Source organism: Leptonychotes weddellii, chromosome 4 (genome assembly GCF_054177405.1).
Source record: "Leptonychotes weddellii isolate Sample4059 chromosome 4, ASM5417740v2, whole genome shotgun sequence".
In the NCBI taxonomy this organism is placed as follows: domain Eukaryota; kingdom Metazoa; phylum Chordata; class Mammalia; order Carnivora; family Phocidae; genus Leptonychotes; species Leptonychotes weddellii.
The window spans coordinates 87697006-87720274 of NC_138372.1; the positions used below are offsets into that span (position 1 = coordinate 87697006).

At 39.1% G+C, this 23269-nt stretch overlaps 1 protein-coding gene across 4 annotated transcripts in view; it reads right to left on the reverse strand.

The window, feature by feature from the left end:
* The window catches only part of PTPN22 (protein tyrosine phosphatase non-receptor type 22), a 58428-nt gene that overhangs the window by 28786 nt on the left and 6373 nt on the right, over positions 1–23269 (reverse strand). For all 4 annotated transcript variants that reach the window (XR_014144095.1, XM_081815702.1, XM_006728464.3 and 1 more), the window contains exons 2-11: positions 14441–14549; positions 14074–14150; positions 13814–13909; positions 13360–13398; positions 11467–11538; positions 11291–11350; positions 10566–10708; positions 9739–9805; positions 8840–8917; positions 6306–6392 (exon numbers count right to left, since the gene is read on the reverse strand). Coding sequence is in view for 3 of the 4 variants with exons in the window: in XM_081815702.1 (XP_081671828.1) it covers positions 6306–6392; positions 8840–8917; positions 9739–9805; positions 10566–10708; positions 11291–11350; positions 11467–11538; positions 13360–13398; positions 13814–13909; positions 14074–14150; positions 14441–14549 (828 nt within the window). In the remaining variant the exon portion in view is untranslated. The remainder of the gene's footprint in view (positions 1–6305; positions 6393–8839; positions 8918–9738; positions 9806–10565; positions 10709–11290; positions 11351–11466; positions 11539–13359; positions 13399–13813; positions 13910–14073; positions 14151–14440; positions 14550–23269) is intronic.

The window sequence follows — 23269 nt, forward strand, 5'->3', positions numbered from 1 at the left end:
CTTTTTTCTTTCTCCTGCATTTTTAGAATTTCATTTTGATTTACCTATAGTGTTTTTTAAGGTATATCTTTGTAGAGTTTTTGTAGTGGTGGCTCTAGGTATTACATTATATATACATAACCTATCACAGTCTACAGGTGTTATTAGTTCACTAGTTCAAGTACAGAAACCTCTCCCTTTACGTCCCTAACCCTTCCCTGTTTATAATTATCTTAAGTATTTCCTCTAATACATAAAATTATACATATCAGACTGTATAATTTTTGCTTCAATAATCAAGCAATTTAGAAAACTCAAGAAGAAAAAGAAAATCTATTACATTTACCCATGCTTTTGCTTATCATGTTCTCCCTTTCATCATTTCCTTTCTGTTTAGAAAACTTCCTTTGTCATTTTTTTAAAGATAGGTCTACCAAACAAATTCTCTTTGTTTGTTTGTTTGTTTGTTTTTCATCTGAGAATGTCTTGATTTCTTCTTCATTCCTGAAAGATATTTTTACTGGGTATGGGATTCTGGGTTGCCATTTATTTTTTTTCAGCACTGGAGAAATATTGTTTCACTTTCTTCTGGCTTCCATGGTTTCTGATGACAATTTTGCTATCATACTAATTGTTTTCTCCCTACAGTTAAGATCATTATCCTGTGGCTGTTTCCTAGAACTTTTATCTTTAGTTTTCAGAAGTTTAATTATACTGAGTCTTTTTTGTTTTGTTTTGTTTTTTTAAAGATTTTATTTATTTGACAGAGAGAGAGACAACGAGAGAGGGAACACAAGCAGGGGGAGTGGGAGGGGGAGAAGCAGGCCTCCTGTGGGGCAGGGAGCCCGATGTGGGGCTCAATCCCAGGACCCTGGGACCATGACCTGAGCCGAAGGCAGATGCTTAATGACTGAGCCACCCAGGTGCCCCTATACTGAGTCTTTAAGTACTTTTTTAGCCTTGCCTTTTTTCTCCTCTCCTTCTTAGACTTTGCTGACACAAATGCTAGTTTTTTTGTAGTAGTCCCTTAGGTTCCCTAAGGCTCTGTTTGTTCTTTTTTTTCCAGTCTATTTTATTTCTGATGTTTAGATTGGGTAATTCCTATTGTTCTATCTTCTAGCTCATTAGTTCTTTTTTTCTTTATGTACCCTGAATTCTGCTGTTGAGCTCATCTACTAAGCTATTTTGTTTCAGTTACTACCTTTTTCAATTCTAAAATTGCCATTGGTTCTTCTTTATATCTTCTGAATTTTTTGCTGAATCTTTTTCTATTTATTGCTGAGCCTTTCCATTTTTTAAAAAATTTTAAGCATGTTTGTAATTGCTCATTGAAGCATTTTAATTGGGGCTGCTTTTAAAACTTTGTCAGATAATTCTAACATCTTTATCATCTCAGTATTGTCATCTATTGGTTGTCTTTTATTCATTTGGTTTGAGATCTTCCTGGTTCTTGGTATGATGAGTGATTTCAATTGAAACCTAGACATTTTTGTATTGTTATGAGGCTCTGGATCTTAGTTAAATCTTCTCTTTTAGCTAGGTTCTTTTATTTTTAACTCCATTCTACAGAGGAAAGGGAAGGTTGTGCCTCATTACTGCCTTGTTACTGCCAGGTGTATTCTACTTCTACCAGTTTCCTCACTGAGTCTTTGTTGACACCCAAGGGGAGACATCACAGGAGAGGCTCCCCATGTGGTCTCTACTGACACTGTGGTAGGGGTGGCCTTATCACTGCTGGATGATGGTGGAAGTCCTAATTCTCTACTAGACTTCTTCAGATACTACTTCAGTGGGAAGGCATTAGGGTACCATGTTACTGTCCAGTGGAAGCTTGCTCCCCATGCAGTCTCCAATGACACTGCAGGAAACCCTCATTTCAGGCCATTAAGGATGAAAGTCCTACCTCTTTACCTGACCTTCTCTGACACCACTCTGGCATTCTACTACAGTGTTAGAAAGGTGGAAATCTAGGACCCCACTCAGCCTTTGCTGACATGGGTGGGGTTGGGGGACCATTATTTTCTGTGGTGTTAACTAAAGTAGAGTGATGATTATCTAAAAGTTTTCTGTCTTGCTGGACTGCCCCTTTTCTGGTCCTTTGGCTAGACAGAGCAGGCTGTTGTTGGGGCTTTTTTGTCTGCATCCCTGGCTTTTCCATGTTGTTGACTTCTTCAGTTTCCAGTCTGGGATATATGAGTCAAAAGAAAACCCAAGGAACTTACCATCATGTCTTTCCTCAGGTTCCAAGGTCCTTAGCTGACCTGTCTTCTTTCTATCTCTCAGAGCCTTCTTATAGTTGTTTTATATATAATGTCAATTATATAATGGTTTCTAGTTGCACTTAGTGGGAGGAATAGGGAAAAGTATGTCTATTTGATCTTTCCAGAAACAGAAGTCCTCTTTAGTTAACTGTAACCCATTCTCTCTGTGGGAGTTTGAACTGTGTTGCTATGTTCCCATTTACTGAATAAGGGCCCACTCCAAACAACCCAACTGGAGCCAGGGCCCTGCTACTGGGCTAAATTTGAGTACTGGCATTTCCTGGAACCTAAATAAAATATTAGCCCACATATTCCAGCAACATATCAAAAGAATATTTTTTGTTGGGGTGCCTGAGTGGCTCAGTCATTAAGCGTCTGCCTTCAGCTCAGGTCATGATCCCAGGATCCTGGGATCAAGCCCCACATCGGGCTCCCTGCTCCACGGGAAGCCTGCTTCTCCCTCTCCCACTCCCCCTGCTTGTGTTCCCTCTCTCGCTGTGTCTCTCTCTGTCAAATAAATAAATAAAATCTTTAAAAAAAAGAATATTTTTTGCTCAAGAAGGGTTAATTCTAAGAATACAGGGATGGTTTGATATTAACAAATCCAATGGTATGACTGTATTAATAAGTCAAAGGAGAAATCCACGTGAGCACTCCATGAATTCAAAATATGCAATTGACAGAATTCAACATTCTTTCTCTAAAAATTTCCTAATAAAATAGAAATCAATGAATACGCTCTTTAAACAATTGAAAAATAATAGTCCAATTTATAATTGCACCAAAATGAATAAGATACCTAGGAATAAATTTAACCAAGGAGGCAAAAGACATTGATTAAAGAAATTGAAGATGATACAACAAATGGAAAGATATACCATGTTCATGAATTGGAAGAATTAATATTCTTAAAATGTTCATACAACCCAAAGCAATTTACAGATTCAATGCAATCTCTGTCAAAATACCAATAGCATTTTTCACAGAACTAGAACAAATAATCCTAAAATTGGTATGGAACTACAAAAGACCTCAAAGAGTCAAAGCCCAATCTTGAGAAAGTAAACAAAGCTAGACATAGCACAATCCCATTTTTCAAGATATATTACAAAGCTAGAGTCATCAAAACAGTATGTACTGACACAAAAATAGACACATAGATCAATGGAACAGATAGAGAGCCCAGAAACAGACCCACATTTATATGATCAATTAATCCATGACAAAGGTGGCAAGAATATACAATGGGGTGGGGCACCTGGGTGGCTCAGTTTTTGAGTGTCTGCTTTCGGCTTGGGTCATGATCTTGGGGTCCTGGGATTGAGCCCCAGTGCAGTTCGGCCTCCTGCTCAGCACGGAGTCAGCTTCTCCCTCTGCCCCTCCCCCTACTTGTGCGCGCAAGCTCTCTCTCTGTCTCTCTCTGTCTCTCTCTGTCTCTCTCACTCTGTGTCTCAAATAAATAAATAAATAACTTAAAAAAAAGAATATACAATGGGGAAATGACAGTCTTTTCAATAAATGGTGTTGGGAAAACTGGACAGCTACATGCAAAAGAATTAAACTAGACCACTCTCTTACATCATACACAAAAATAAACTCAAAGTGGATTAAAGACCTAAATGTGAGGCCTAAAACCATCAAACTCCTAAAAGAAAACATAGGTAATTTCTTACAGTAATCTCTTGGACACTGGCCTTAGCAACATATTTATGGCTATGTGTCCTCAGGCAAGGGAAACAAAAGCAAAAATAAACTATGGGGACTATATCAAAATGAAAATCTTCGGCACAGAAAGGAAATCATCAACAAAACAAAAGGCAACCTACTGAATGGAAGAAGACATTTGTAAATGATATATTCAAAGGAGTTAATATCTAAAATATATAAAGAACTTGTACAACTCAACATCAAAAAAAATCTGATTAAAAAATAGGCAGAGGACATGAATAGACATTTTTCTTTTTTTTTTTTTTAAAGATTTTATTTATTTGACAGAGAGAGACACATCGAGAGAGGGAACACAAGCAGGGGGAGTGGGAGAGGGAGAAGCAGGCTTCCCACCGAGCAGGGAGCCCAATGCGGGGCTCAATCCCAGGACCCCGGGATCATGACCCAAGCGGAAGGCAGATGCCCAACGACTGAGCCACCCAGGCGCCCCGAATAGACATTTTTCTAAAGAAGACATGCAGATGGCCTATAGGCACATGAAAGATGCTCAAAACACTAATCATCAGGGATATGCAAATCAAAACCACAATGAGATATCACCTCACACCTGTCAGAATGGCTAAAATAAAAAGCACAAGAAACAAGTCTTAGAGAGGAAGTAGAGAAAAGAGAACTCTCGTGCAGTGTTGGTGAGAATGTAAGTTGGTGCAGCCACTATGGAAAACAGTATGGAGGTTCCTTAAAAAATTAAAAATAAGACTGCCATTTGATCCAGTAATCACACTACTGGGTATTTACTCAAAGAATACAAAAACACTAATTTCAAGGGATATATGCACTCCTATGTTTATTGCAGCATTATTTACAATAGACAAACTATGGAAGCAGCTCAAGCGTCCATCCATAGACGAATGAATATTCCATATAAAAAAGAATGAAATCCTGCCATTTGTGACAACATGGATGAACCTAGAGGGTATTATGCTAAGTGAAATAAGTCAAACGGAGGAAAATAAATACCATATGTTTTCACTCATTTGGGGAATCTAAAAAGCAAAATTAACAACAACAAAAAAAAGACTTTTTTTTTTTAAATAGGCTCCAGGCCCAGCGAGGAGCCCAACACGGGGCTTGAACTCACGACCCTGAGATCAAGACCTGAGCTAAGATCAAGAGTTGGAAACTTAATTGACTGAGCTACTCAGATGCCCCCAAAAAACGCTTAACTATAGAGAATAAACTGGTGGTTGCCAGGGAGGAGGTAGGTGGGGGAAGAGGTGAAATAGATGATGGGGATTAAGAGGTATAAAACAAACAAACAGATATCTCCAATCAAGTCAGCATCACACTTGATAGTGAAACATGAAAATCTTTCCCATTAAAATTTGGTTGTCCATAATCACCTTTATCATTTAACTTTGGTCTGGGAATACTAGCCAATAAAACATACATAAATAGGATATAAGTAAAAATTTCTGACAAGACTATACTCTTATTTCACATCTTTCCACCACATTGTTTTCCCTTGAAGTTGACACTAACTAGGATTGCTTAGTCCATTTCAAACCTCAACAGTTTTTCTGGCTTTCTTTCCTTCCTCATGATTCAGCATTTGACTGATAGGAGTTATGATCAGAATCATGTCTTATATACTTTGTATTCCTAATACTAGGTAGTAGCTAGGTAGCAGGTCCTCAGTGAATATTTTCAGATTAAGAATCCAAAATGTGATATTAAAAATTAAATTAAGAAATATGTTACAAAATATACCCTTGAAATGTAAATCAGTAATTTTATCTTCTTTAAGTTTGTTCAGAACCTAGTGCTTTGTGACTACACAGTAAGTATTTGACTCATCAATTTTTGTGATGAAATCAAAATAGCATATCCTGGAATACTCAATATTTAATTGGAATTTGGTTAAATCATAATCGTTTTTATATGTAAGACCCTCAGCTAAAAATTCCTCTGCATATTCTAAAATATTCCCAAAATTTGATGAGACTTATGCAATCAAAGTGAGGCTAGAGGAACCTGAAAAATCACATTGGTGCTCAACTATGATTTCACTTTGTAACTGTCACTCTCACTTTTAACTTGCCACACAGCTATTTGACCTGGGAACAGAATATACACTTGCCCTGTCACTCACTCCTATTGTTTCTAAATTGAGCTGAAACTTGTATACAGTAGGTTAACCAAAAGATTCATTTTCTAAGTTGAAGTACTTCAATTAATTGGTCCTTCTCCACAGGAGATTTGCAGCGTAGCCCCATGCACCCCTGACGCTCCAACTAAGTGACAATAAATAATCAATGAAGTCCTGCAACTGATCTGAGATCCCTTGACCAAAATCAAATATGAAAAAAAAGACAAAATATCAAGGTTAATGTTTACCTCTGTTCCCGAGTGTTGATCCCTAATAACATCCATCTGTCTCTTAAAAAGTTCTAATACAGCCTTGTAGACCAGTTCATACTGTTCCTGAAGAGCATCACAAACCGAAACAAATGAAAACAAACAAGAAACTTGGTGAACCACAGAACCAGAGTTCAGGAGTGTGAACATCAGTCAAATCCTAGTATAGCAGACCTGAAAAGACCATCAACAGGAATTTAATCGTAGTGCCCTTATGTTTGCGAAGCCCATTTAGGATTGCAAAGCACTTCTAGGCTACTAGAAACAGCTAAATATTTGATCTTCTACCTCTAAATATACAAGGGACTTCCAGCATGTTTTATGTTCTGATCCCATTTATCCTTCCCTCCACCATCAACCCTCCAATTCCATTTTCCTGGCTCACATTTTAAACATTTTATCTGATCCCGGATGCATTTTTTGGTCAGGCACTTTCATCTTATCTGGAAAAAGGGAGATAGATTGTGGTCGATGGGTAGATAGATAGCTTCAATATGTATTCTTCACTTGACCCTGACAATTGATCTCTAAAGTAGGTAGGCTGTTATCCCTGTTTACATTTTGTGCAAGGTCGTTCAGCAATGATTTCCAGACTTGGATTCGAACCTAAATCTTCTGACTCTAGATCAAGCCGCTGAAATGCTCTCCTAGCAAAGACACCCAAGAAAAGTAGACCACCCAAGAGAGTCTGGAAACTTGTGCTTGTAAAAGGATTTCACTGTCTAGAAATGACACCACCACCATTATAAGGTCCTGGCGGGAGGGGGGGGCGAAGGGGAGGGAGGAGGGGGGTTCTGCCCCCGGACCTGCTCTAGCATTTGATTTTGGATCTACTTTTCATCTGAAAGAGCCTCAGCGGGGTTTCCCCGGCACTTCACACAATCGTATACAAATAAAGCACAACTTTTGCCAGTTATAATTTTAGCAGAACACTACAGAGTCTGTATCACCCAACACATCTGTTGGTACACTCTTCCATTTTTTTAAGAAGAGAGAAAAGTCAGACAGGAAGCGCTCAGCTGGTTACAGTGCTATTTCCTGGTGAGAATGGTGTCAGAAAAAGCAGCGACAACTGGGAAGGGATTTGTTCAGCTGATTGTTGATAACGTTGATGAACATGTGAAGGCTAACCAGAAATCGTTTCCTCTGTCTTCCGACCTTTGCAAGGAGGCCGGAAATGGACTTTCTCTGAAATGGGGTAGGGTTTTATTGATTGATTCAGTGTTACAATGTAATATTAGACAACTAGGTTGCATACTTCCTGGGGTCTTTAGCCATTTACATGGGTCAGCCTGCTTTTAAGTCTGGTGGCACTAAACCAGCCAGTGCTTTTATTTCATAGAAACTTTTTCCCTCAGGTCGAATATAGAAAACACCTACAGTCGACGCATGAAAAAAAATTTTTTTTTCCACTAGCTATTAGTGGAAAACCTGTGTGGGCCAAACAGAAGGCTTTTATTACAATAGCTCTTCATATTTTCCCCTCAATTCACAAATGCCCAATGAAAATACCTAAACTTCCACTGGTGATTATTTTACCTCCAAGTCTATGTGCAAGTTCATTTGTAAGTGCTTTAAACACTTCAGGGTCTTGCCATTTAAGCAGGAGAAAGTAGTTCTAACAAATTATGTAAAAGTATCTGTTACTTATATCAATCAATGCTTAGTGAATGAATGAATGGGGCAAAGCTAAACCCCATCTTAAAGATGGAGACCATTTTTTTTAGAAATGTGGGTAAAATTATTGGTATGGAAATCTGGGTGAAATTGATGTTGTAGAGAGTGAGAGATCTGTGCTGGGAAAGTTTCACCTAGGCGGTGGAACTTGAGCGGGAGAGAGGACAAAACAGGGGAAGAGCATCCCTAACGGAGTGAACGAGGGTGAGCACTTTGGGGTGGATGAAAATATTGTCATACATATGCAACCGTATATAGTATGATTCTAATTATGGTTTTTTAAAGTATGCATACAATAAGGATCAGGAGAGACTACAGAACAATAGTAATCGTGGCTACCTCTAGGCGATAGGAGTATGGTTGCTTTTATTTTTATTTTTCATCAAGTCAAAAAATGAGTATACAGACTGCCTTCTCCAGATTCCTTTACCACTTCCTGAAGTCGAAATGATAAAGCTCTGATTTTTCTATGGTTTCAGAAGTGAATTACTGCTATAAAACTTCGAGTTAACCTGACCCAACTATTTCTTTATAATAAATCAAACAGCTTGTGGAATTTCTTCAACATCCTTTATAAGAAATATTACATTAGTTTCTTAATATCTTCTGCACAGACAGTAAAATACAAGGAATGAGAGGAATTTGATCCAAGGCAAGGGATACAGGAAAAAAATTGATCTGTTCAGAGTTCAAGGAAATGCAAATGGGCTAGTGTACCTAAGAGTCAGTTTGTGTTACAGCTGGGCAGTCAGCTGTTTTGGGTGGCCTTACTATTGAACAGAGAGATGTAGCAAGACTCAGACACGTGTTATGATCCATTCACCATAGTTGCATACCTGAGTTTGAACAAATGAAGGCCTTTGTGTTCGCATTTCCTGGATCAAACTAAAAACACTGAAGTTCTCAGGAAGTATCTATCAAATAAAAGAAAAAAAATCTTACTCCTTTGTTCCTTAGCTTTGTTAATAAACTATTTCTCCTAGTCTTGTCACTCCCATGATATCTGCTCTCTTAACAGAAGATAATATCCGAAAAAGAATGCATATTTAAAATGAATGACATTTCTCATCACTTGCATCGTGATTTAGAGCCTGGTATTTTCCCCAGAAAAGATTGAAGAAACTCTTGAAAATGATTTCACATGGGGTGATCAAATGTTTGAAGTTAAAAATATAATGAGGGAGAAGGCTCGAGTAGATGAGCAAGTATGAGAATTTCATGAAATAAAAGAAGGTGGCAGATATGTTTAAAGCCCATATTTCAAACTTCCCACTTCCTATTAGACTATAAAAAATGACTTAGAGATCGGAACACAAGGTTTGATTGTGGTAAATTGCGTCCATCCACTAAAGTGGTTTGGATAAAGGAAGGGTAACTGTGGAATTTAGGGCAGTGATTCTCAAACTACAGCATGCATCAGAAGCACCGGGAGAGCTTGGTGCCCGTCCTCCCCTCCCCTCCACCTCCAGAGTTTCTGCTTCATTCCATCCAAGGCAGGGCCCAAGGTTTTGCATTTCTAACAAGTTCTCAGGTGATGCCAATGCTGCTTGTTTGGGAACCACACTTTGAGAACCACCCACCTAGGGCCTAATTTAATCATCTGACAAAGCGGGTCTACAGTGAATACTCTAGAAAAGATGAGTCATGGAGATGGATGTTTGGAAGAACCAAACAATTCCTAAGTCTGAAACTAACAGGGTAAGCAGACAGGAAGTGCCTGCGGAGAGAAACTTACCCCATCTTTTAGCAACATCCAGGTATAATCAATAGCACAGATAACACCAGTCCTTCCACAGCCGGCACTGAAATGAAAGATCACAGGAGCACGTATAGTTGCAGAGGATGGATCATCGATGGTAGCTGGGAAATGTCACCAGTAGACTGAGGAAGAAGGAACCTAGAGGCAATGAAATGTTCCAACCCCTCCCCCCATTTCCTAGAGCATGTTTGTCAGTTGCCACATGCCCACACCAAATCTCAGGACAGATCCTAGGTGACTTCTCTAAGCAAGAGTCTCTAGAGCTGCACTGTTTCCAAGTAACTTGTCAAAAAATATTAATATAATGCTTTAATTCAATAATTTAATATTCATTAAATGCTTGAATTTATTATAGTTTGTTTTTGCTATGGACCTTGCTCTTTCTTTCCTTTTTTTTTTTTTTTAAAGATTTTATTTATTTGACAGAGAGAGACACAGTGAGAGAGGGAACACAAGCAGGGGCAGAGGGAGAGGGAGAAGCAGGCTTCCCGCTGAACAGGGAGCCCGATGCGGGGCTCGATCCCAGGACCCTGGGATCATGACCTGAGCCAAAGGCAGACGCTTAACGACTGAGCCACCCAGGCGCCCCTGGACCTTGCTCTTTCAATCACTCTCATTTCTAAGCTTTGTTCCTTTCCAATCAACTGGAAAAAGTGAGACTAGGATCAGGAGCCTGCATCCTATTTGCTTGTACCACCTTAAATTCCAACAGAGTCTGTCTTCCTTTAGGTACAGCAGGAGTCCTGGCCAGACTGTGATGTTTGGTTTGTTTGGGGTGGAAGGTACATAGAACAGCATCATACCTGCAGTGAACGCATATGGGAACACTGTCGTCCTCTTGGTAAGAACGCACATCCCAGATGAGCTCAAGAATAGGGTCTATGGATGAAGGCACATCATGGTCTGGCCAATTCTTGTAATGAAACTGGTAGATAGTTCGAGTTTCCTATAAAAAAATAGCCAGAATGAAAGGAGAGTTCAGTGTTAGGACCCCACCTCATTCTACCACAAGATTACTCTGACTTCCTAAGTAGCATCTCTGTCCTGTTGGCAATTTATGCTGCTTTTTTCTCTATAGGCCTCTGGGGACCACATGCCATTTGAGAACACTGACTATTGGTCTGTCTCGCCTTGCCCCACTCACAAGAGGTGGTAGATATTAAGATAGTCCAAACCAGAGCTTCCCAACTGGTATGCTTCACCAGTTCAAGTGGGTCACAGGCATGCTGATCTATTAAACCCCTTTGCTGTAGAGAGACGGGGCAATATGAGCTCTCAAGTTGGTTCCCAGCCTCTATTCACTGCACAGCCTCTATTCATCCTATAAATATTATCATTTTATAAGTGTGCCATGGTGTGTAATAGATTGGGAAGTAGGGATTATACCAAAGGTCTCTTTTGCATGTGAAGATTTATCCAGAACATCAAAGGCCCCACCGCTCCCCATTGTCTTGTGCCCAGCCCAAGTCACATACATATGTATTTGCCTCTGTGGGCTCTTGAGTTTACCATTCGGGTTTATACTTACACTATTGAACTTAGCTTTTAGAGTCCTGATTATGTAATCAGATTTTCTATTTTCAGCTTCCTAAGAAGTAAATTCAAATATTAGTTATTTCAAAAACTAATGTTCAAAAACTAATCTCTATAAAGTAGAACCTGGAGCATCTGTTTGGCCATAACAGAAGCAGGCATCATACTCACACAGGATATGGAGAAAGGGCCAACTTGCCGCGGTAGCTCTCCTGGCTCAGTCCAGTAACACTCACACTTTTTCTGTTGCACAAAGCAGAATGTCATGACTCCCCTCCAGATATTCTAGTCTCTTCTGGGTAACAAAACCCACTTCCTCATTCAGAAGCAAATTTAGCTGTGTCCTTCACCTTAGGTTAGGACCGTCTAACCCCCTGAGGCTTCAACCCCAACATCATGGTCTGGAATCTCCAAGGATGGGAAAAACACTAAAGGATATGTAAATTACAGACTTCCTAGAAGTCTGAAGAAGTAGAAATGGGGATCTGACATTTTCAGTACAATAGTCCCCCCTTATCCACAGCTTTGCTTTCCATGTTACCCATGGTCAACCGCGGTCTTTCAGTTAACTATAGTCCAGGATGTATTGTTGGAAGGTCAGTAGTAGCTTAACCCTACATCACAACACCTACATCATTGCCCTCACTTCATCTCATCATGTAGACATCTGATCTTCTCACATCATCATCAGAAGAAGGGTGATATACAATACAATAAGATATACAATACAATAAGATATTTTGAGAAGAAGAGATCGCATTCACATAACATATAGTATATTGTTATAATTGTTCTATTTTAGTATTGTCGTTAACTCCTACTGTGTCTAATTCACAAATTACACTTTACCATAGGTATGTGTGCATAGAAAAAAACAGTGTATATAGGGTTTGGAACTATCCACACTGTCAGGTATCCACTGGGCGTCTTGGAGTGTATCCCACATGAATAAGGGGGGACTACTGTATTTCAAAAGGGTTAACAGAAATCATGTCTACTAAAGCAAAGCTGCACAAGCTAAGTGATAGCTTGTTTGGTTTTTGTTGTTGTTGTTGTTAAAGATTTTATTTATTTGAGAGAGAGTACAACAGGGGGCAGGGAGGGCAGAGGGAGAGGGACAAGTAGACTCCCCACTGAGCCAGAAGCCCGACTGGACTGCACAGGGGCTTGATCCCAGAACTCTGAGATCATGACCTGAGCCAAAAGCAGATGCTTAATCAACTGAGCCACCCAGGCGCCCCTGAAAGCTTGGTTTTAACTGGAATTATGAATGTCAACAGGAAGTAAGAAGAGTACTATTCAATAGAAACATAATGTGAGCTACCCATGAAGTTTTAAGTTTTCTAATAGCCCCATTCAAAAATGAAAAAAAAAATGAGATTGATTTTAATAATACATCTTAGCCCAGTATATCAAAAAAAAACCCCATGTAATCAATATAAAACAGATATTCTATATTTGACATTTCTTATCTCGGTCTTCAAAACCCAGTGTGTGTTTTATATTTACAGCACACCTCAATACCCTAAATTACCATTGGAAACATTTTATTTCCATTTAGAGTTCATCAAAAGTATAGTTGAAAAAGAATCATGTACCCGAGTTGTTCAAAACACACTTAAAGTTTTCCAAACACTGAATTGGAAAACCAAGTTTTTAAATTTAAACTCACTGAAATAAAACGAAATAAAATTGAGTTCCCTGAAACTAGCCATGTTTCAAGCACCCATAGCCACGTGTGACTAGTGGATGTCATGTTGGACAGCACAGGGTTAGAAGCGCTTACTGCCAGTTAAAGATGCCCAATTAATAAAAGTGGGAAAAATGAATCGTTACTTTAAAAGTGTATCTTATCTTTACTTTAAAATAGAGAGTCTACTGAGAAAGTGGACAAAAGGAGTTCTTAGGGGTAAAAAAGCCTTGAGAGTGAGTCATTTAGCGTTCCCAAACTGACAGCTAGCAAGATGAGAATAATTTTTAAGTAGGCACACTTAAGGAAAATTCTGCGACCAAGTCTCCCCTTTCTCTTTCCTTTATCTTTAGGTCCACCGGAAAGCGACTCACCTTCCCCATCTCAAACTCCATGCATGCCATAACAATGATCTGAGGGGATGAAATAGATAGAGCATTGATGTAGTTAGAAAGAACAGTTAATACATGGGTCCCAGAGTCATTGTTTTTTTCTGTTTTGTTTGTTTTTTAACCCCCAAAAGAAATCTTGGTAAATGATAAAATGTTGCTCCTACCCTTCTTTCTGTCCTTACTTCCCTTTTCTTTATTCAAATCAGTAAATTCTTGTTAACAAATGAACCCGTCAAGATATGAACTTTCATTTCCTTGAATAAGGGTGACATTGTGATTTTGGCAAAAATTGGCCTGAACACTGAAATTCTAGCGACTGACCCCAAAAGGCACCAATTTTAATGCAGAGGAAACCTCAGTAACATATCCTGACACCCTCCCCCACTCCATCCCCAACAACTACAGAATAGAGTAACAAAAGCAACTCTGCCCTTACCAGGACGCTATATTCCCAGATCATCCTCCAGAAGTCCAAGACAGTTGTAGACAAGGGTCCCTGGGTGGCAATATAACCCTTGGGTCCATAAACTCCCTAAAGAGGAACAGAAGTTATATGGGATGACTACAGATAATATCCTCTTCTTCTTGTCTAGTATCCCCTCCACCTTTTTTTTTTTTTAGGTACCTAGAGAAATACGGTCTAATATCCCAACCCCTTGTTTAGGTACCTAGAGAAGTATAGAATACAGGGTGTACCTTAATGAAGTTGGCATTGATGTAATTGGAATCTTCATCCGAGGTTATCAGGGACAGCTCTACTCGGCTATGATCATCTATAATACAGGAGACAGACACAGTATAACTAAAAGGGCTTAGTCAGAGGGTTTACTGTAAGTCAGGACCTAGCACTGTGAATAGTGGATACTCATAAGTGTTTGCTGAGTGAGTGAGTGAGTGAGTGAGTGAGTGAGTGAATGTTCTTTCGTGGTTGTAAGCAGTACAAACTAACTCGTCAAAGCACTGTTCCAGGATTAGGGTCAGCAGGCAATGGGTAAAAAGAGATAGGAATGATTGAGCTGGAGAGAATGTAAGGTACAAGTTTACAGGGAGAAATGAAACTTACAGGGCAAGATATCCTTATATCTGTTTTTCTTGATATTCGTGGGCATCTCAGCCACAGTTGTGGGATAGGTTTTGTCTGCCTTATACTTGGTGGATTGTCTTTTCAGCTTCTGCAATAAAATTCCAAGAATTAAATCCTCCTAGGGTACAGAGGTAAGAAGCTATCTCTAGACAGCTTTCCTTCTCTTCTGCCCAAACAGTCCACTTTTGCAATCTGTAGCATCTTCTAGAACTACCTCCAATTCAGGACAGAGCCCCAGAGCATAAGGTCAGCAGACTTCAGTTTGGAGAAGTGAAAAAATCACACTTACAGCAGCTGAGCCACAAATAGCTAAAACCTAGAGGTGAAACTAGTGAATATTTTAAAAGCCAATGTCTTTTTGAAAACAAACCATATGCTCCACACAAACATCAGATACTAAAAGTTTACCTTCTTTATAGCTGCTACAGGGCTATTTTAAGTAAAAATGGAGCTTAAGCCAAATAAAATCTCTCTATATCTAGCAAAATTTCAAAAATTTCAGTCCCGAAATACTTTACTATTTTAAAGTAAAGATAAGATATACTTTTAAAGTAACGATTCATTTTTCCCACTTTTATTAATTGGGCATCTTTAACTGGCAGTAAGCACTTCTAACCCCGTGCTGTCCAACATGACATCCACTAGTCACACGTGGCTATGGGTGCTTGAAACATGGCTAGTTTCAGGGAACTCAATTTTATTTCGTTTTATTTTAGTGAGTTTAAATTTAAAAACTTGGTTTTCCAATTCAGTGTTTGGAAAACTTTAAGTGTGTTTTGAACAACTTGGGTACATGATTCTTTTTCAACTATACTTTTGATGAACTCTAAATGGAAAACTGGACTGAAATTTTTGAAGGGCAGACTGGCATAATATGGTTCAATGAGATTCTTCAACGTAGTGAAGTAACTCCTTGAAATTACTCCCATTTTCCAATATTCTACTATAGACCAGACTTTCGGATCAGAGAAAATCATAGTCCCTCTGTAGCTCCTTAGGAATCAACCTCGTCCCAGACTTTGTTTAACTCCCTTATCATTTAAAGAAAGTGCTTTTGGGCGCCTGGGTGGCTCAGTCATCAAGCGTCTGCCTTCAGCTCAGGTCATGATCCCAGGGTCCTGGGATCAAGCCCCGCATCGGGCTCCCTGCTCCGCGGGAGGCCTGCTTCTCCCTCTCCCACTCCCCCTGCTTGTGTTCCCTCTCTCGCTGTGTCTCTCTGTCAGATAAATAAATAAAATCTTAAGAAAAATAAACTGCTTTTAATAGAGCTGAACTTGTGAAGCCTTACTCAATCTGAGAAAGAAAAGGGGGAAACATCTGTGATCGCTGATACATATTTGTTGAATTGAACTACAGAAAATAATTTTCATGATCTACCCACTATTTAACGGTGGATGGATCATGTGAAGAGCATTAAATACTTCCTATAGGTCCGATCCCTCAGGATCTACTCAGTCTTCAATCTCTTTAACTTCCTTTTCGAAATCTCCTCCTCCCTTGGCCTTTACTAGTCCACATTATCTTGGTTCTCCTCCTTCTTCTCTGCCTTCTCATTCCCACGTCTACTTTTTCTCACTGGCTTTCTGTCCATTTCTGCCTTCCGGTTGTGAGTTCTCCAAAGTTCCAAAGTTAAGTCCTCAACTCTCTGTTCTCTCACTCTATACCTTCACTCGGGGATACCATATACTCTTAGAGAAGGCATACCAGTGGGAGGGTTTGAAATTTATTTAGCTGATTCAAATTCAATTATAGTTCCAACCCTGATGGGAGAACTCTCAAATTTCTACATAGAGATTCGATTACTAAGTTCCAGGCCTAAATTCCTCACCATATCCTAGACCTTCCACTTCCACATCTTATTAGAGCCTCCAACTTGGCACATTTCAAACCAAAATCAGCATCGTTCCCACTGTCAATGCCACTCGCATCATCTTTATCCCAGGCAACTACACCCTGGAAACCGAGAGTCACTTGTGGTGACTCTGACAATTCCCACCTCTAACTGGGTCAGCAAGTTCAACTGATTCTTCCCATGCAGTATCTTGTGTCGACCTTCCTTCCTATGTCCACCACAGGTACCTTAATTCAGACCCTCTACCTTAAAGCTTGAACTGGTCCAGTTGCTTCTTAACTCACCTGCACACTTTTCTGTCTTTCCTCATCCAAATTCATTAAGGAACAATTATGCCAAATTAATCTTACTAAAATATTGCTTTCTTTATCTCTCTCATGCCCAAAACAACTTCAGTGAATCCCCCTTGCTGCTGGGAAAGAGCCCAGACTCCTTAGCCAAGTACTTGAGATTCTCCCCAGTTGGATCCTAAGTTAATTTTCCCATATTCCCCACAGTCCTATAATTGTAAAGTGTCTTAAGATTAACTTCCCAGGAGACATAATGTGTGCTCCATAAATGTTTAATAAATGCAGGAAATGGGAATAAACAAATGACTTCAGGTACTTAAAATTCTTTTAATAAATTTTTTTAAGATTTTTTTTTTAATTTTTAAGTAATCTCTACACCCAGCGTGGGGCTCAAACTCACAACCCCAAGACCAAGAGTCACATGTTCCACTGACTGAGTCAGCCAGGGGCCCCAGGTACCTAAAATTCTTAACCCGGGCCTAGGTTGTGGTTCCGAGGGATCATACCTCTCTGATTACATGCATTTCCCTGCAGTGACCTCATTGTCTACACACATCCTTGTTTAGCCAATTTAACAGGCTTGCTTTCAGTCTATGTGAACTCTTAACTAGAAAAATATATTTAAGGATATTAGAAAAAAATGTATTTAAGGTTGTCTAATAAAACAAGAAATATTTTCTTTTCTTTAAAAAAAAGAAAGGATTGACTTCCAGTTTCTTTTAAGATTATACAAATTGAGGGGCATCTAGACGGCTCAGTCAGTTAAGTATCCGACTCTTGATTTCAGCTCTGGTCATGAGCTCAGAGTCATGAGATCAAGCCCCATGTCAGGCTCTGTGGAGATCCTGCTTAAGATTCTCTCTCTCCCTCCCCCTTTACCCCTCCCTGCTCCTTGCACATGCAGGCACCCTCTTTCTCTCTCTAAAAAAAAAAAAAAAAAAAAGATCATACAAATTGATGTCACTATCAATTATGTAAAAATATCATTTCTCTAAAACTATGGCTTTCCTTTCCTTTCTCATAAATGTATATCGGGTACTGTTTGTGCATTCCTCAACCTAAATTATGGTCTGTTTTGTTCCACGGGGTAAAATAATAAAGAGAAATAAGGAAATAGAGAAAGAACTTTCCTTGAGTGACTGGCAACAAGAAAAAATAAAAAAGAAGGGGGGTGTCATTTATGGTTGCTTAGTTGCTATACTTCATATAGTGTTTTCACATAATTAGGATGTGTGTCTATCTGTAGGAGTTTACTTAAGGACACTTATAACTACATCATTTAAAAAAATGGGCGAGGAAGGGAGAGCCTAAAACCAAGGTATGATGACACAGAGAGAAATAAAAAAAGGTCATAGAGAATAGAAATCTGCTCCAATAAATCATCCAAATCCATCCTTAGATTTCAAGATCAGCTCTGGATAACTTGATGAAAAGTTGGGGTCATGAGATGTTTGTTAGCTGGGAGTTCATAACACAAAGAATTCCAAATATCTAGAAGCTAATTAAAATGATACTTTCCAAATAATACATAATCACTAAATTATTATACCACCTCAGAATATAGGAATGTAAGCCTTTTCCAACTGAGGATGACAAATGGGACAGCCAACCAGTGCCTGCTTAGCTGCTGGACCATAAATACCAGCATGTGTTGTTCTAATGACCATTTTTTCTGTTTCTAGAGGTAGATCAGACACAGGCGACCTATTACAAAGCTGGTATACAGTCATTTCTTAAATTCTAGTTTCTTACCATGGTTTGAATTCCTGTGGATTTTCAGGATTAGATTTAGGGGGAGAGATGCTGAACTGATAACAATACAGTATGTTTTCACAACAAGATGGATGCCAGTGGGCTAGTTTGGGAATTTAACTAAGGACGTGCCAGAGGCACATGGGAGACTATAAAAGATTTCCACTCAAGTTACACTGATATTTCAGCTGTCTCTGCTCTTATGCATCTTTGGAATGATCACTTTTAGGTTGCCATTCATTCCAGGGCTGCTGAAAATATTCAAGTCCTAGAACTGTTCCTCTTAGAAATTTCCAGAACCGACCCTGCTGCATATTCCTTGTTACACTGTTTCTACTTGTTTGTTTTGCTTTGCTTACTTGTGGAATGCTTTCTCGGGAGAATGCTAGAGGCAAAAAGCCCTTTTTGGAAGATATGCCTCTATTAATTTGGTAAAATGTCGCAGATAAAGAGTGTGTGTGTGTGTGTGTGTGTGTGTGTGTGTAAGCATGCGCACGTGTACTTGTAAACTTGTGTTTCTTCAGCCACCTTGACTGCCCCCTTCAACGATAGGACAGGATGGCTTTTTCTCCCCTACTCGTTCCCCCTGGAGTCATCCTGCTGAATGACACAGGGAGACGCACTTTTAACAAAACATCACATAGGAAATGCCTATGGAATTGTTCCTTTGGAAAGTGTGAAAGGTTTTTGTTTTTTTCGTTTTGTTTTTAGATATCTTACTTGAGCTCAGATCACTGTGAAGTCCTTTTTTTTATTCCCCTTCTCTCCTTACCAGACCCACAGGCTCCAACACCCCAAGAGAGAACAAAACAGCAGAATTCGGACAGAAGAACGGATACACCTCACCAGAAAAGGAGGAGCTTTGAGAGTAGACAGCAAAAGCACATAAAAGAGAAAGCACAGCCATGGGGGTGAGTTGGGGTTGAGGGAGAAAGGATAGGTGAGAGTGGGGAGGTATTTCTCTGCCAAGTACAAGGTGCAGGGATGTGCGTTCACTAGAGGTGGCACAAACGAGAGAAATCGGGCAAAGTTGCTGAGGGGCCAGCATCCCGTCCTGGGCCCTGATCAGTTGAAACGTATGACAAACCAGATTCGGTATATGCTTGATAAGCTAATAGTACACGCATTTGGTTTATGGTCTATACTACCCTTTTCCTTTCAAGACAGGAAAACTGAAGTTCTGGCCGTAAGAATAGAAATCAGGACAGAGCCATTAGCATGTTCTTTTCATTGACTAGTAAGCTCAATACTAATAAATGGATTAAGGTCACTCCTAAAAGAGGACACGAAGAAAAAGAAAGCCCAAGACCATAATATCTTTGCCTTGGAGAACTACATCATTATACGGAAGACCTAGCATAAGTTACATTTTGGAGTGGGAGAAAGCAAATATGGCCCCCCTGTGCTAGATGAGAGAGGGGGATCAGGTTGGCTGTTTCCAGAGCTTCTCAAGGTAGTTCTTCAATGCCTACAACTGTAAGTCAGTATGATCTATTCCAAGCCTTCAATCTAGCTCCAACTAGCCAGCCAAACACATGAGGACTGGGTTGCAATCCACTAGTCAGGTAAGTGAGTAGGTGGGTAAGCAATAGCCAAAGTGGGGTGAGTAAACCAAGAAGTTCAACTTTTTATTTTTTTTGTTGTTAATTTTTTTTTTTTTTTAGATTTTATTTATTTGAGAGAGAGAGACAGAGATAGTGAGAGAGAGAGCACAAGTGGGGAGGAGAGGGAGAAGCAGGCTCCCCACAGAGCAGGGAGCCCGATGTGGGGCTTGATCCCAGGACCCTGGGATCATGACCTGAGCCGAAGGCAGATGCTTAACCAACTGAGCTGCCCAGGAAGTTCAACTTTTTAGATACTTACAACGTGAGGCTATGACAAGACATGTCGTTGTTTTTTTTTTAATCCTGTGAATAACTGAAAATATGGGACTGGACAGTCCCTAGTGAGAGGCTGGGGATGGAGTTGAGAGGAATTCGCTTTAGAAGTGATGCAATATATTTATTCTGGTGGTAGTAGCCAAAAAACTTCACCTTCGTGTGCACAAAAGTCAAGAAATGTTGATAAGTATGTTCAAGTGATAGGCTGTTTTGCATAAATGAGTCATTTCAATTGGACAGATGTTTGTGCACTAGCTATGCAAGACATACTGTGTTCATGACTGCCCTGTTAGTATTGTTACTGTAAAAAAATATAGAGCTAGGAGACATCTAGATCTTCTCTGTGGAACTAAAATATACCTCGCCTTCTCTGGTCTGTCTGTGGTAAGTCTCCAGAAGTTGCTACGGTACCAGTCTGACTTCTAGTGTATTATAAACCAACATTACCGTGGCCTTCAGGACTGGGTATAGTCTTTCTATTAGGGCTCACTGATTCCTCCATATTTAATAAATATATCTTTGTATTTGATAAACACAGTGTTTACTTTTTCTACAAAAATACCTCATCCCCAAGAAACATAAAAATCACCCCCCCGTTTCTCTTTTTGCTTTTTCTTGTTTAGATGGAATCAAACAACACAAAAGGAAAATTTTAAATATAGATTTCTTAAATAAAAAAGTTATGCATATTCATTGAAGAAATTTTAGAATACTGAGAAGCAAAACAAAATTATTAAAATTACCTATAATCCCATATTACCCAGAGTTAATCATTCTTAATATTTTATATTACATTCCAATCCTTTATCTATGTGTGTAATAAAGATGGGATCACACTATATATAGGGATTTGCAACTTGCTCTTTTTACTTATGAATTTGCGTTCTACATTTTTAGTGATGGCAGAGTATTCCATTGTATGGGGTGCAACATAAATTACTTAGCCTATTCCTTCATATTATTGCACATTTAAGGTGCTTCAATCTTCCTAAACGACAGTTCTAAACAATATTATTATAGGTAGCCAAAACCTATGCAAACATCTTTCATTATTTTCTTTAGATAAATTCTTAGGAGTGGCCAAAGAATTTGCCCACTGTAAAGGCTTTTGATTCATATTATCATATAAATATATCAGAAATGGTATACAAATTTTGCCTTTAGAAAGGTTACAACAGCAATGTATGAAACTGCATATTTCTGAACTCTGACTGACATTAGAATTATAATGTTTTAAGTATAGGGCCATCTGATAGGTTAAATGTTGTTGTTGGTATTTTTGTTATTTGTACTTCTATTTGCAATTTCTTCACTCCAAAACGTTTTTTAGAAGGAAGAAGATACACCATAATCAAATTACCCTATTGACATGAAGCCGTGTTCATATTTCCATATTCCCATCCAGTCTTTGTACAAATACATACAGACATCCAGTGAGCTCATATGTGTATATTTAGCACAATTCCTGACATTTGCTAAGCTTTCACTTTTTATACACAATTCATACTTTTACACATGCTTTCTTTTTTTTTTTTAAGATTTTATTTATTTATTTGACAGAGAGAGAAAGCACAAGCAGGGGGAACAGCAGGCAGAGGGAGAAGCAGGCTCCCCGCTGAGCTGGGAGCCCAACACAGGACTCAATCTCAGGACCCTGGGATCATGACCTGAGCTGAAGGCAGACGCTTAACTGACTGAGCCACCCAGGCGCCCCTTACACATGTTTTCTAAATGAAGACGCTTCAACTGCCTCCAATGTAGAAAAGTATATCAAAGGAGTTTTAAACAAAATCGACCAGCATGTGATATACATAACCAAGTCTCGACCCATATTTCATACAATAGCTGAAATGTACATGTCATAAAACCACAATCAGGTGCAGTAATTGGCCAAAGGGAATACCTATTCCTCTGCAAATTGTAATCTATCTGATCAAGGATGCACTGAGGGAAGCAGATGGTCCTCATTAAGCCTAGAAGATAAGACATCCAGCACTGTCACTGTGTCCCTAGTGCTGGCCAGGAAATAGTAGTGGCCCCCAGCTTGAGGGTTCAGACAAGGAGGTGGAGACCATACCATCACAGTTGAGGCCACCAAAATCACCATGCTCATCGGGCAACTTTCTGATTATAGTTGGCTTCTCATACAAGTTTTTCTCCCAACCATAGAACATGCTATCAGTCAATGCAAGCTTCTACTCTGACAGTGATTTTTCTCCCTGAAAAATTAATAAATTGGCATTCTTGTTTCTGGTGAATTTCTTACGTGTTTGCCTAGTCCTGATCAACTCTGGGCATACTGACAAAATTGAATTTTTAGACTAGCAAAACTAAAGCTAAGACACTGGACTGTGGTGATCCAAAATAGTTAATACAATCCTAGGTGACTACGTGACCTTGCTCAGTGCCCTCTGTGATCACAACTCTACAGTAATTGCATATATTCAACCCTGATGGAATTCATAAACATGATTAGAAAAAAATCAAGACCTGGCTACATGTAACAAAACAGGTGGATTTTATAAACATAATGTAGAGTGAAAGAAAGAAGACATTAAACACACACACACACACAAATACATAACATGATTGCATTACATGGAGTTACAAAACAGGTAAAATTAATCTCTACTGTTCAGTGATATATATATAGGTCTTAAAGCTATGCAGAAAAACAAAAAAATTCACAGAGAAAGGCAAATATCATATGATTTCATTTATATGTGGAATCTTAAAAGACAAAACAAACAAATAACGTGAAAAAAGAAATAGACTCATAAATATTAAAAAAAAGCAAAAACAACTAGTGGTTGCCAGAGGGGAGGGGATGGGAGGATGAGCAAAATAGGTGAAGGGGATAAAAAATAAATAAAAATCATAACCATTTCAGGGCAGCATTTACCTCTAATCTGGTGGGGGTTGGGGGCAGTTGTGATCCAGAAGGACACCCAAGGGATTTCCAAGGTGTAGGCAATGTTCTGTTTCTCAATCTGAGCAGTGTGTGTATGGGTGCTTTATCACTTTGTTGTTAAAT